This window comes from Galeopterus variegatus, unplaced genomic scaffold, assembly GCF_000696425.1.
Source record: "Galeopterus variegatus unplaced genomic scaffold, G_variegatus-3.0.2 Scaffold2663, whole genome shotgun sequence".
NCBI lineage: Eukaryota > Metazoa > Chordata > Mammalia > Dermoptera > Cynocephalidae > Galeopterus > Galeopterus variegatus.
The window spans coordinates 163,152-176,988 of record NW_007728774.1 but is presented as its reverse complement, the minus strand read 5'-3'; the positions used below and the strand labels follow the sequence as shown (position 1 = coordinate 176,988).

The window sequence follows — 13,837 nt, the reverse complement described above, 5'->3', positions numbered from 1 at the left end:
ATCCGTTGCCGGTCACAAAAAAAGAGACAAAAAGGAAAAAAAAAAAAAACATTATTCATCAGGGAAATGCGAATCAAAACCACAGTAAGATACAATTTTACATCCACTAGGATGGCTACAATAAAAAAAAGTCAAGATAATAAGTGCTGGTGAGGATATGGAGAAACTGCAACACTCATACATTGTTGACGGGAATACAAAATGGTGCAGCACTTTGGAAAGTCTGGCAGTTAGAAGTTAAACTGAGTTACCATTTGACCTAGTAATTAGACTTCTAGATATGTACACTGGAGAAATAAAAACATAGGTCCACAGAAAAAGTTGTTATCAAATGTTCACAGAAACATTATTCATAATAGCCAAAAGGTGGAAACAACGCAAATGTCCATCATCTGATAAACGGATAAACAAAATGTGGCATATCCACACAAAGGATCATTATTCAGCCATAAAAAGGAATGAAATACTGATACATGCTACAACGTGGATGAACATTGAAAACATGTTATGTGCAAAAGTCAGTCATAAAAGACCATATATTATTCCATTTATATGAAAGCTTAAATAATAGGCAAATACCATCATGCATGGCTTAACAACAGAGATATGTTCTCAGAAGAGCTTCATTAGATGATTTCGTTGGTCTGCAACTATCATAGCCTATACATACACAAACCTAAATGATATAACTACACACCTACACTATATGTTATAATAATCTTAAAATTTTATGGGACCACCATCACATGTGCGGCCTTTCGTTGATTGAAACGTCGTTATGTAGCACATGACTATATATATAAAGTAGACTGGTTGTTGCTTAGAACTAGCGGGATGAGAAGTGATTTAGGGTGATTGCTAAAGCATGTGGGGTTTCCTTTTGAGGTGATGAAAGTGTTCTGGAATTGATTCTGGTGATGATGACACAATTCTGAATAGAACAGAAGCTACTGAGTTGTACAAGAGTGTAAAAGAAAGATGTAGGGCCGGCCCCGCGGCGCACTCGGTAGAGTGCGGCGCTTAGGAGCACGGCAGCGCTCCCGCCAAGGGTTCGGATCCCATACAGAGAACAGTCCGCTCACTGGTTGAGCGCGGTGAAATACCTTTATAGCATAAGTATGTCTGAAACATTCTGCGCATCCTGTATTTTATCTGGCACCCTAGTTATCTAAAATAATGCTACCTGATGATCACAGGGCCACCAGCATTTCATTAGCCTCAGAAGAAAAAAACAACTGAACATCCTCAGTCTCTACTACAGCTGCCTTTTAACAGCAGCTACATTCCTGGCTCAGGTGCCCCCACGTCTCTGAGGGTATTACTAGCCTTCTTGTTTTGTGCAGTTCACATGAGAACTGGATTTTCCATTCTGCAATTAATTTAAGGACAGGTAACTAAGGCTTCTTCCACAAAGCTGGAGAGGGGACTTTTGGAAATGCACAGCTAAAGAATATTTCAAAACTGCTAGGCAGAAAGTTTTCTCAGCTAAACTATCTTCTTCCATCACATTCCTCCCTACATTGCTCTCTTATACCTAGAACTGGAAGCTGTTAAACTGAGAGACTAAAGTTAGCTTTGTAGTCTAAAAATCCTCTTTAGAGGAATATTTTCATAAACATTGAGGGTTGAAATGCACTTAAATGCTTCTCTCCTGCCATCTCCTTCTAAGTAAATGGATTATTTCATCTTAAAATGATGTCTGTGAATCCATTTATTAGTCATTTTGTCTTAATTTCTGAGATGATTTTCAGTTTCAGATCTTAAGGAGTTTGGCAGATGCTTCAAAGACAGTAGTTACTACCTTTCCTTTTTTGGAATGAAAAACTCAAGTACATAGAGTTGAGATGAGAGCTGAAAGTCCTAGGAAGATTCACTTCATAGCACTTTGGCTAGCAGGTTACATTTCCAGAAGAATAGTCCTGAGAGATATGTTCCTTCAGATGGTAACTCAAACAACACAGCTATCAAGATGAAAGAGAAGAAGACAGTGGCCTGAATGCTTACCTGCCCCTTCCCCATTTTCCAGCTCTGTTTTCCTGTGGGCCTTACCTGCTTTTCCCTCTGGACACATGCAAGAGAAGGAGGCCACACGGTCAATGCAGGTGGACCCTGGAGTGCAGGAGGCGAAGGCACAGTCATCAATGTTCTCACTGCAGTCGTCTCCACTCCAGCCATTGACACACACACAGCCGTAGCCCCCATTGCGGTTGGTACAGGTGCCCCCATTCTGACAGGCATTGGGTTGCAGTAGACACTCGTCCACATCCTCTGTGCAGAACTGCCCTTTGGGTGGGGAGAAGGGGATGCCTTTGATTAGGGCTCTTAAGTCCCAAAGGATTAGTTCCATAACAGCCCCATACACTCTGCACCCTCTTGTGAAGTGCCTGAAATTAAGGCAAGTAGAGCTCACAGCAGACCAGGCCCTCGCTTGAACTTTAAGTCCACCTTGAGCCATCAAAATAATATTTATTCTAGACAAGTCATTTGAAGAAAAATATAAGTTGCTATAACTAGAAACTCTGACAACATGAAAATTTAGCCAACCTATCAAAGAGAAGGTAAGACATATAGAACCCTTGACTCGGCTAAATCCCTAGGTCAATGAATATATGAGAGGGGCAAGGACAGAACAGTCTAAAAGATAAGTAAGGAAAAGGATAATGAGAAGGAACCTAGACATCAAAACATCAGGGCAACTGTTCTGTATCTTCATATCAATATTCTGATTGTGATATTGTAAATAATTTTGCAAGGGGAGACACTGGGTAAAGGGTACAGGGTATCTCTCTGTATTAATTCTTAAAACTGCATGTGAAACTACCATTATCTCAAAAAGCATAGTTTTTAAAAAGTGTTATGGCAAGCAAGGAGAGAGAGAAGGGATTAAGGACAATAAAAAGCCTGGTAAAGTATGCATGTGAAAGGCAAGGCCAAGAATAATGAGACTGGGGCAAACTGTGTGCAGCTTGAGGCACCCAAGCTTAAAGGATGCGGATTTGTGGCATAAGATGCAGAAATCCACCCAGTGTAATAGGAGATAGAAAAAGGACAAGTTTGCTCTGCCTGAAAAAGAGCACACTGAAAGATGCTAAACATGAGACCACCTATGGATACACTACAGGCCACTACTATAGCAACAATGGGGACTATAGCAAAGGCTCTCTAGCCCCTTAACAAGAAACAAGACTATGTCTTCAACTTACAACTAAGGAATTTGTGATTAACAAAAGCAGTTTAGTGCCAGGCCATCTGAGCCACAAAACAAATTGATGAATTGGTTTTGTTGGAGGTCTTTTAAAACCAGTTTAGAGAACTATAAAAAGGAACTAAAATTTAGATTATCTGAATTCTCTAAAACATGACAAGTTACTGAAACTCAAAAAATATCAGGGTGTCCTTCATTATTCTAGTGTAAAAATAACCTTAATGAATAATTTTAAAAAGGCATTCTGATAAAGAGGCCTCGTAATGGAAAAGGACATTTGCACCTAGAAATTGCCAAGGCCACCCCTAGTCCCCAGAATACCTAACCATTCAACTGGCTCATGTATTTGCATAAGGCCTAGCACAACTGTGTAGCCGTCACTGCTGAAAGATGCTGGTTTTGTCTGACCTAACCTAACTGACCACCTATTCTTTACTCCCATCTAACCTGTACCTCCATTACTACAGAACCACCATCACTCTACTGCATGATTTGGTTGGCATCCACCTCCCACTACTTGGCTGCAAGCAACCTCAGTTTAGGGATATTTTTTGTATTCCCAGCAGAGTCCACTGCCTGGGATAGCAGGATGGATATGTGAATATCTCTGGGAGGAAGTGAGGAAGTGAATTAGGGAGTAAGGGAGGGAGTGAACGAGGGAGCAACAGAGTGAATGAGTGAGGGAGAAAATGAGGAGGAAGGGAGTGAATGAGGGAAGGAGTGAATGAGGGAGGGAGAGTGAATGAGGGAGAGAGAGTGAATGAGGGAGGGAGGGAGTAAATGAGTGAATGAGCGATGGGGGGAGAGAATGAGCGAGGGAGGGAGAAAATGAGCGAGGGAGGGAGAGAATGAGCGAGGGAGGGAGTGAATGAGCGAGGGAGGGAGTGAATGAGGGAGGGAAGGAGTGAATGAGGGAGGGAGGGAGTGAATGAGGGAGGGCAGGAGTGAACGAGTGAATGAGGAATGAACGAGGGAGGGAGGGAGGCGGTAAGAGGAAGGGAAGGAGTGAACTCATTGGCAATCATCTCCCCCAGGGCAGATGATGTCATTTATTACAGCAAACTCTGCTCCTTCACTTACAGTGCCAGCAGAAATGATACCTCAAAGTAATGACAGCTGTGTTATTAGGATGCAGGTGGGGTTGAGAAATGAAAACATGACCAAGAAGTAGGTGAAAAGCTGTTGTAACTTGGAAAATTGCTGAGTCTTATCTATTACACTTATATATAACTGGAATATCTACACTGCCCCAGAAACCAAACTGACTTGCTGAACGTGAGCAATTTAGATGTTATTTTTCTTTATTGAGGCTCTGTGATAATTCTGAGTATAAGACAATTTGTGTTATAAAATAAAAATATTCTGTATACATTTCTTATTCGTTATAGTACCCAAACATTGGAATATTGTAGTAAGACAGACTAGGTAAATAAAACAATGCTTGCAATGGAAATGTGGGACTCGGGAAAGGAAACCAATAGCCACTGACTGCCTATCATGAAGCAGACATTATGCTTGGGCTGTCATAAAAATTCTCATTTATAGTTGAGGATACGGTCTCAGCAAGGTAGAATAACTTGCACGTGTGAGGCAGTGAGTGCAGGAAAGCTGGGATTTGAACTGCAGATGCCTGACTCTAAAATTCTTAACAAAGACTTGAAGTGTGAACCTGACCATATCAAACCATCTCTGTATGTCTGTTTTCCCAAATTCACACAGGCATGGGGAAGTGGAAAGGGTGCAGGAGGTAAGAACTAAAATCATGAATCACACAACTCGATGACTGGAAAAACTTATAATTGCAAACTACTGTCCAAAAGGGAAATTTACTTTTGGGTACAGTTCACTATTTTTTGAATTAGACTGATTTTTGAAGGTTAGATCCCTTCACTGAACACCTTAAGACCATGTGTCTGTTAGATACTCTTTATTAAAGACATGAATCCTAGAAAACCAAGAGCATACTGAATTATAAGGAACCTTCTAACAGATGGATCATCTTTCTCTAAAAGTTCAGGCACATTTCTCCAGAACGTTTCCTCCTAGACTCATTTCTGCAAGTTTTTTCCTTCTTTATTACAATTCTATCAACTGGCTCTAAAATTCAGAATGTAGAAAATAGTAACCACGGTGGCTACAACAATTGCTTGTTCCAAAATTCCCAATAGTTTTCTTTGTACTTTCTTCTTGTCACCACCCTCTTGGCGCAGAAGAAAACCAGGCATTAATCTAAAAATAAGAAACGTAAGGCTCAGAAAGGTAAATATCCTTTCCAAGTTCACGAAGTTGGTAAGTGAGAGTGCTGTCATTCTAACCCAGATCAGTCTAACTCTAAATCTAATGCTCTTTTACTGCAGCACAGTTGAGTATCCAGCCCTGGACTTGAGCAACAAGATCTACAGACTAGGCTCCTGATCCTAGGGTCTCAAAGCACACTGAGAAGGCATGGTGCATAAGACAAAAAAAGAACACTCTGAGTAGAAAGTAATAAAGGCAGAAGGTCACTAGATATTAGGATAGAAAAAGTTCCTGGCGATCACCTGGAAGCATCAGGTGTATAGTCCAAGGTCATTTGGCTTTTCCCACTACTCCAGAGCAAGAAAGCTCCAGCCCAGGATGGAGGGAGAAGGCTTACTGAGAGAGATAGGGTCAGGCCTTGAGGATATCCAAAATGACTAGAGTGTATCCTTTGGCTGGGGTTTAAAGAAGGAAAGGTGGGAGGTCATTTGAGGCTTTGGATTTGAATATGAACTCTGAACTTGATACACCAAGCAAAGGAGGGTGGAGAAAGACATGATCAACTCTGTACTTGAAGATCAGAAGGACCATAGAATATAGGAGGGACTAAAAGCAAATAACTTTGTCAGTAGGGAGAGGAGAGAGCACTAAGTTATGAGCTACCTAGCAAATAAAAGCCTCTGGTAAAAAGGGAGAGCTGTGTTGTTTCCATGTCCTACCAAGCTACTAAATCTTCACTTCAACAAGTCTCTGCATGTATCATTGTCTGTGTCAACACACAAACTTTGCTGGTGAACTCCCAATATATGTTGCACAAAGCTCAGTTAGGCAAGTTTTCAAAGGCAATAATTATCCCTCTTAGTAATCTCCACCTGCCAGATATTGCAGGCTAGTGTCATTTAACATCAGAACTAGGGCAATGGGTTAGTTAGGCCCTTTCAATTTCCTACAGGCAAAAGAGAAAGAAAATAACTTGTTTTTAGAAATTTCCATCTCTAATGCCACCATGAATCTGAACTAATCTGGTATGAAATGTCACACTACCAAATCCTTGACTGATAACCTTAAACACTGAGAACCACCTGTAACTACTAACAATTTTCTGGCTGATTACTTTTGCCTCGTAAATATACTTAAGTCCATACCTCTCCTTCATACATTTTACTCTAGCCGCAATGGCTTCCTGTTTGTTCCTCAAGCATTAAGTAAGTTCTTTTCTACCTCAGTGCCTCTGCATCTGCTGTTCTCTCCACCTGAAACATTCTTCCCCTCTTATTCATATGGATAGTTACTTCTCATTCTCTGGACCTCTCTTACAACTTAAGTAGATATCTAAATGCACATCCCCCCATTATTCTCCACCATTGCATCTATTCCATTCAATCCATCCTGGCATATACCACAAGTTGTCATTTTATATTTACTTACTCTTTATAGTCTCTCACTCCTTAGACTATAAGCTCCATGAGGGCAGGGACTGTCTGCCATTCACCTCAGTATATATGCCAGGCACTGTATTAGACACTTAGTGTCAGTGGTGAAACAGAATTTTGATAGTCTCTACTCTAATATGTTCATTTTACAGATGAGGAAACTAGGACCAGAGAGGTACAGTGACTTGTCCAAGTTTGCACAGCTAGTTAGAAGAAGACATAAAAATAGAAAAAATAGAAATTAAAATAATTAAGTGCTGAAAAAGACTTTGGGGTGTGAGATTGCTGCAGATTAAGTTAGTTTTCAAAATGAAGAAGGGGAATCTGAGTTGACTGTTGAGGGACAGGGCAGGATTGAGAAACATAGGGGAAGAGGAAAACAGTTCATAGTGCTACCAGTGAAGATAACACTATTAACCCACCATTATTAAAATAAGTATTCTGTGTTGATTTTGCAATAGTCCGGTCACATTCATACTGATCTTTTCTTATTGCCCCATCCTATGGTTTTAAGACCATAGAGTGAATAAGATTACAGGCAGAACCTGTGGCAATAAATAAACAGAGTGAAACTAAGAGTTCTGCACTGAAATGGAAACCATGACCCAGGCCTTATTAGCATCACTGTCTAGCCAAGTAAGCTGTGGACCACTAAACAGGCACCATTTATGAGCTGTAACACGTGGGGATACAAACAGCTCATTATGGCTTTGACAAGGTACCACAAACAAACCATCAATCTGACCTGGAGTTACAAGAGACTGGGAAGAGGAAAGAGGAGGACAACAAAAGAAAAACAAGGAAAAGAAAAAAAATGATTGCTGAGTCTTAGCACTCTGTGAAGAAGCCCTCATCCTTCCCAGTCATCTCTCAACTGTGAAGTCTGTGGGAAAAAGTTTTATAACATCAATGATCCTGTTAAGGGTCAACTCTTATTACAACAATCCCCACACAAGGAACATATAAAAAATGAGTTTGGCTGGCCCTTGCTCTGACCCTGCTACCTTCTCTTCTACAGTTAAGTTAAGAGAATTCAGCCTCCAATATATCCTTTCGACTAGCAGTCACCCAAGTTTCTGAGCCCTGGAGTTTCATATCTTTCCAGATCATAACAGTGCATTCTTAAAACCTCTATCCTACAAAACCTCTGTTCTACACACAGGAGATTTTCTATTTCACTGCTGAAGTTAGAGAACAGAAGGCAAGCTTGGCTATTCTACAACATGCTGGGACTAAAGCTGGTTGAAACATTCTGTCTAAACACTGGCATCTATAGGGCCTATTATATCTAGGATAAAATTCTAACACCTATCCATGTTTTCTGCCTACCTCTCCTAAAACACCACTAACTCTGGCCACTCTGGCCTTTTTTTATTTCTCATAATGAACACATTCTTCCCCCCTCAATGCCTAGAACACTCTTATCCTCACTTTTCCCCTGACTAATTCTTACTCGCTGTCTACATCTGAAATGTCACTTTCTCAAAGAGATCTTACCTACCTGTTACTAAACACAATTAGTTCTGCCTGTTAATATGCTCTCCTGATACCTTCTACTTTCCCTGCAAGGCATTTATTACAGTTCAAAATTTTATAGCTAATTACATTATTTATTCCTCTGTTTCTCACTACTGTCTATGTCATGGACTATCAATTCCATGAATAAATAGGTGGTAGCTGTTTATTTCATCACTGAATCCCCGCACTTAGCACAGCACCCAGCTAATAATATTTACTGAGTTCTCAATAAATATTTGTTAAATCAATGTTTATCTGCTTCTGTCTCCTCTTATTTAAGTCATCTTAATCCCTAAACAATAATCTTTCAACTCATCTCTCTTACAGCAAAAACAGATGTCTTTATTCTGTTCATATCCAAAGTTTCCATCACCTAGTTATCTACATCTACCAGTCAACACACAAACTTCTTGTCCCAGTCCCCTTCCCTTGCCACCACCTCCTCCACCTCATTATACCACATCCAAATTCACCTTGGCTTTGCCTACTAATCCTTCAACTATGTCTCAAGGGCAACTCTACATTATGGTGGGCACCTTTCTCTTTTAACTGAAACCTAAGCTTTCCCTAAAGATACTATCTCAGTCAGCCTTCTCCAGTAGAGCTCCTGCAGTCTTCTTCCAAACACTGCCATCTGCATGAAACTTAGGGGAGAAAGGATAGATTTTCTCTTTATTCCCCAATGCCACTGCTGACCTCGAACAGTAAAATTATATGTATTAAGTTATTTCTAGGTGCCAGACATGGTGAATAAGTGCTTTACAATGACTGTCAAATATGATCTTCACATAATATTAGTCCAGTCTTACAGATGTAGTACAAACCTGGTCCACACTGAAAAATGGTACTAAAGTATCTTACAGAAGTAATAGGAGACCCTGACTAACAGCCATGAATTTGAAGGGGTCAATAAAGTCAGGTAAGGAATAAATGGAATATTTAATGCTCTAATTCATTTGTTTCTTCAACAAATACACACACATACACACACAAACCCAATGTGCTAGATCCCAACCTACACACACTAGGATTATAATGGTGAAAAAATCAGGCATGGGGGCTGGCCCGGTGGCGCACTGGATAGTGCGCCGCTTGGGAAGCGCGGCGGTGCTCCCGCCCGAGGGTTCGGATCCCACATACAGACCGGTTCCCGCTCACTGGCTGAGCGAGTCGCGGGAGCAGCGCCGAGGGTTGCGATCCCGTTGCCGGTCCCCGGTCCGGTACGGGGGCAACACTGAGGGTTGCGATCCGTTGCCGGACACGGAAAAAGATAAAAGACAAAAAAAACAAAAACAAAAACAAAAAAAAAAGAAAAAATCAGGCATGGTTTCTAACCTGTAGAACTTACAAACAGTGGTTTTTTAACTGAACAATGATAATATAGTGTGATAGTGCTTTAATAGATACATGTTGCTTTGGGAGCACAAAGTATGGAGATGGAGATGAACTGAAGAAAAAACTTTTAAGTGAAAGCCTGTAGGCTACATAGGAGAAGTCAGCCGGGTAGTAAGAGTCTATATGTGTGTGAGAGCCTGTGCAGAGAAGGGGGTGCACTGGGGAGTATTTCAGGCAAAGGAAGTGATGTGTATAGACTTGAATAGAAGATAGGGCATGGCTCATTTGCAGCAGTGAAAAAAATTTCAGTGAGGTTGAATTACAAGGCATGCATCAGGGGAGTGGAGAGAGATGTGACTGGAGAGGGAGTTACACGCAGAACCTTGGAACTTGATCCAAAGACAAGGAAGACCCACTGAAGCGTTTTAAGCAAAGAAACAACTCGATTCGATGTGTGTTTCACAAAGCCCACTGTGCTGCAGAGAGGAGAATGGACTGAACTCCATCTCACCCCTCCAGGTCAACAACAATTTAAAGGACTGAGGAGTCTCAGGCTCCTGTGGCCGCTATGGCAACGAGAAAGTCTGCAGTGCATCTGGGGCAACTTCTGGATGCAGCAGCACCAAAAAGCATCCAGGCTTTGCCACTGTATAGAGAGCCATGGAAGCTTGGCCAATGCTGGGCATTCAGAGGGCTGACCCCTGGCATCAAGGCTTCTCCAGACAGAGAAGAAAGTGATGCCAAGCTTCAGCCCTGCTGCTGGGAGGTCCACACTCTGGCTCTTTACCACTTCTTTAGGCTGCTGGGCTGTTAAGCCAGTTTACATAAAAGAGCCACTCACTTAACTGGGAGGAAAAGTTAACTGCAGCCAGGTTAAAAGTACGGGGATTCAAAGAACACCAACCTCTCTATTTACTGATAAGCAGTTACTCTGTGCAGAATGGGTAAAATGGAAAACATCAACGTGGGACCTATTAAAAGACTGCAACATAAAACATGGAGAACATACCACTTAAGATGTAGATGAAAAGCAAACTGTGAAAAATATTCACTTCCAGAAATGAACACATTTTAGGAAGAACTGGTTTTGTGCTCTCAAGACATTTACATATATTTAGGTTCTAAAAAGAAATGAAAAATAATACAGAACATCAGATACTGATGAAAGCAGCTGAGAAGCAGGCAGAAATAGAAAGGACCTAATGAGATGAGTAAGTATTATAAGAAGATAATAATGAAGTTCTGTGATTTTATGATATGTATATTTTGATTTTCATCCACAGTTCCTGGTTCGTTCGGACCTTCCCCGGCCTTTCTGTCTTAGAGCTGGCCAGAAAGAAATTCTCTGACCTGCCTTATCTGATTGTAGATCATAAGACCCCCTTTCCAGAAGGGGTGCCGCCCCATACCCGGTGGGAGTGAATGCTGTAGAGAGAGGCCACAAAGAATCTGAACAGACAGGCCTTGCTGGGTTTCCCCACCCACTGTGTTAGTTTTAGATCATACCCTTTTTGTTCAATCACACATGTCTGCACGGTTGCCCATGCTTCAATCATGCCTACGCATTGAAGCTTCCATAAAAACCCAAGAGCACATGGTACAGTGAGCTTCCAGATAGCTAAACACGTGGAGGTTCCCAGAGGGTGGTGTGCCTGGAGAGTGCATGGAAGTTCTGTGTCCCTTTTCCCATACCTTTCCCTATGCATCTCTTCAGCTGTACCCTTTGTAGCATCCTTTATAATAAACCAGTAAAGCATAAGTACTTATTTCCCTGAGTTCTGTGAGCTGCTCAAACCAACTGATCAAACCCAAGATGGGGTCAGGGGGGGGGACCCTGATTTACAGCTGGTTGGTCTGAAGTTCCAGAGGCCTGGATATGTGACTGGCATCTGAAGTGGGGGGCAGTCTTGTGGGACTGAGCTCCACTGTAGAATATGACACTATCTCCAGGTAGCTAGTGTAGGAATTGAATTAGAGGACACCCAGATGGCATCAGCTATGGAACTGACTGCTTGTTTGCTGGTGGGGAGGAATCCCCACACATTTGGTCCCAGAAATCTGTCTTCTATGTTGTTGCTTGTTGTGCTGTGAGAGCAAAGGAAAAACAGTTTGTATGTGTCTTTTTTTTTCCCAAACAAGTTTAAATACAAATCAGCATCAGAAGCTATAAAGCACAGAAATGACAGTGAGGAAATATAAATCAGTATTGTAAAGGAAAAGCTTAAGAAGCTCTTATAAAATACAAAGCAAAAAACAAGCAGATTAAAATATCAACAGAGAAGATTTTAGCTTTGGGGAGGAAAGAATGCAAATGCAATGTAAAGATAATAGGTTAATACTCCACCACAAATAGCAAAGAAACAATGTCTAGGATCTTAATGAGATTAGTCTGTGGCCCAAGAATTCAATACCTAGCCAAGGTGCCATTTGTGTATGAAGGCAACTAAATCAAGAGATTTTTCAAATATCAAAGAGCTCTAAAAATATGCCAACATGTAACTTTTCCGGAATAAAATTACTCAAAAATATACCTATTTGACTGGAAAATTAATCGAAATAAAGAACTCAGGGATGAAAAGGTTGTGATATAATTGTACTGGCTACACAAAACAAGTTACACACAGAATTAAGTCTAAAATATAAACTGGGTTATAAACTGTAAATATCAACAGTAATTTTAAAAGAATATGCATAAGATTTCAAAATTAAATCATAATAATACCATAACATGAATTTTTAAACCTAGATTAAATACACAAAATCTAGGGAGTGACATAGGAAAATATACAGGGAAGCTATGGGAAAAGGAAAAGTATGCTAACTCCACATCTTACAGAGAAGGAAATAAATAGCTTCAGTTTTGACTTAAAAGTAGAGAAACGGACTGAAGTCCAAATTTTTCTAAACATGAATTACTTTTATAAAATAAATAAACACTACCTGGCATAATTTAAATTATTACACCTCTATCTATTGTCTTCACGACCAATTTCTACTTCCTTGAATGACTTAAGCACATGGCTTAAGTTCTTCCTGCTCTTTCCCCTCCTGTCTCTTATGAAATCAACATCTGGGTTGAGGACCAATAAGGTCATCTGAGTTACACAGTTCTCAACTTGACAGAATAACACATCCACTCCACATCACAAGCACACTCATATTCTGGACCTCATTATAAAACACTCATTGTTCTAGTAGTCCAAGTTCCCAAACTGGGTACTTCCATGCTCTGACTGTAACTTCCTCACCTCTTCCTTTCCCATTCCCATTAACAATTTTACCTAAATTATCCCCCCTAAAACTCATAAGAGTAAACCTCTCCCAAATAATCCAGTTCATTAGCCAAACCCCTTCTAACTTCCTTAACTCTCAGCGTAGCCAAGCCTTTAGGACTGATCACATGAACAAAGTTTCTGTCCTCTATAACTACTGCCCTATATCTCTTTTCCTTTTTTATGGTGCAAAGTTTTAGATAGTGATCCAAACCCATTCCTCCCTTTCCTCCTTCCTGAACACCCACTTTCCTCTTTAATTCCCTGCAATTGCACTTCCTTCCTTTGTATTAAAACTGCATTTCAGATGATTTCCTATGACCTCTAAAATTCTTATTAACTTTTTATGGTTACCACTGTTGAGTCTCCCAGTTGTCACTTATTCAATAACCATTGTTTGTTAAAATAGGTCCTAGGAATGCCAAAATAAGTAAGACCAGTTCCCAATCTTCCAGAGGCACATAGTCTATTAGGCAAGTTGAGCATATAAACCAGTAAGAGCAGTAAAATATAATAGGAGCTATAACAAAGGCATGCAGAGTTGAGTCAAGGGCAATCTTATAATGCTGCATCCCTTTGACTCAGTGATGCTATCATAGCAGAGCTCTCTTCCTAGCTCTCATACCTCCCCTTTTCTCATCTTCCTTCTTTGGATCCCTTCCTCATCCATTTTCTTCAGTGTGGACACTTCTCAGACTTCAGGATCAAACCCTCTGTTCTTCTCACTCCCTACATTTTCCCTCACAGACTTGACACATTCCCATGGTAACCATAAAAGACTCAAAATAAAGGTAGCTCCTACCTATATTCTGATCTCCTGGGTCTTACTGCTGAAT

The 13,837-nt window shown here is 40.7% G+C and overlaps 1 protein-coding gene across 1 annotated transcript in view; it reads right to left on the bottom strand.

The window, feature by feature from the left end:
* The window catches only part of LOC103598534 (neurogenic locus notch homolog protein 2-like), a 102,730-nt gene that overhangs the window by 49,387 nt on the left and 39,506 nt on the right, over nucleotides 1-13,837 (bottom strand). Inside the window, 1 exon segment of the mRNA XM_008582526.1 lies at nucleotides 2,050-2,283. Within this exon segment, the coding sequence (XP_008580748.1) occupies nucleotides 2,050-2,283 (234 nt within the window).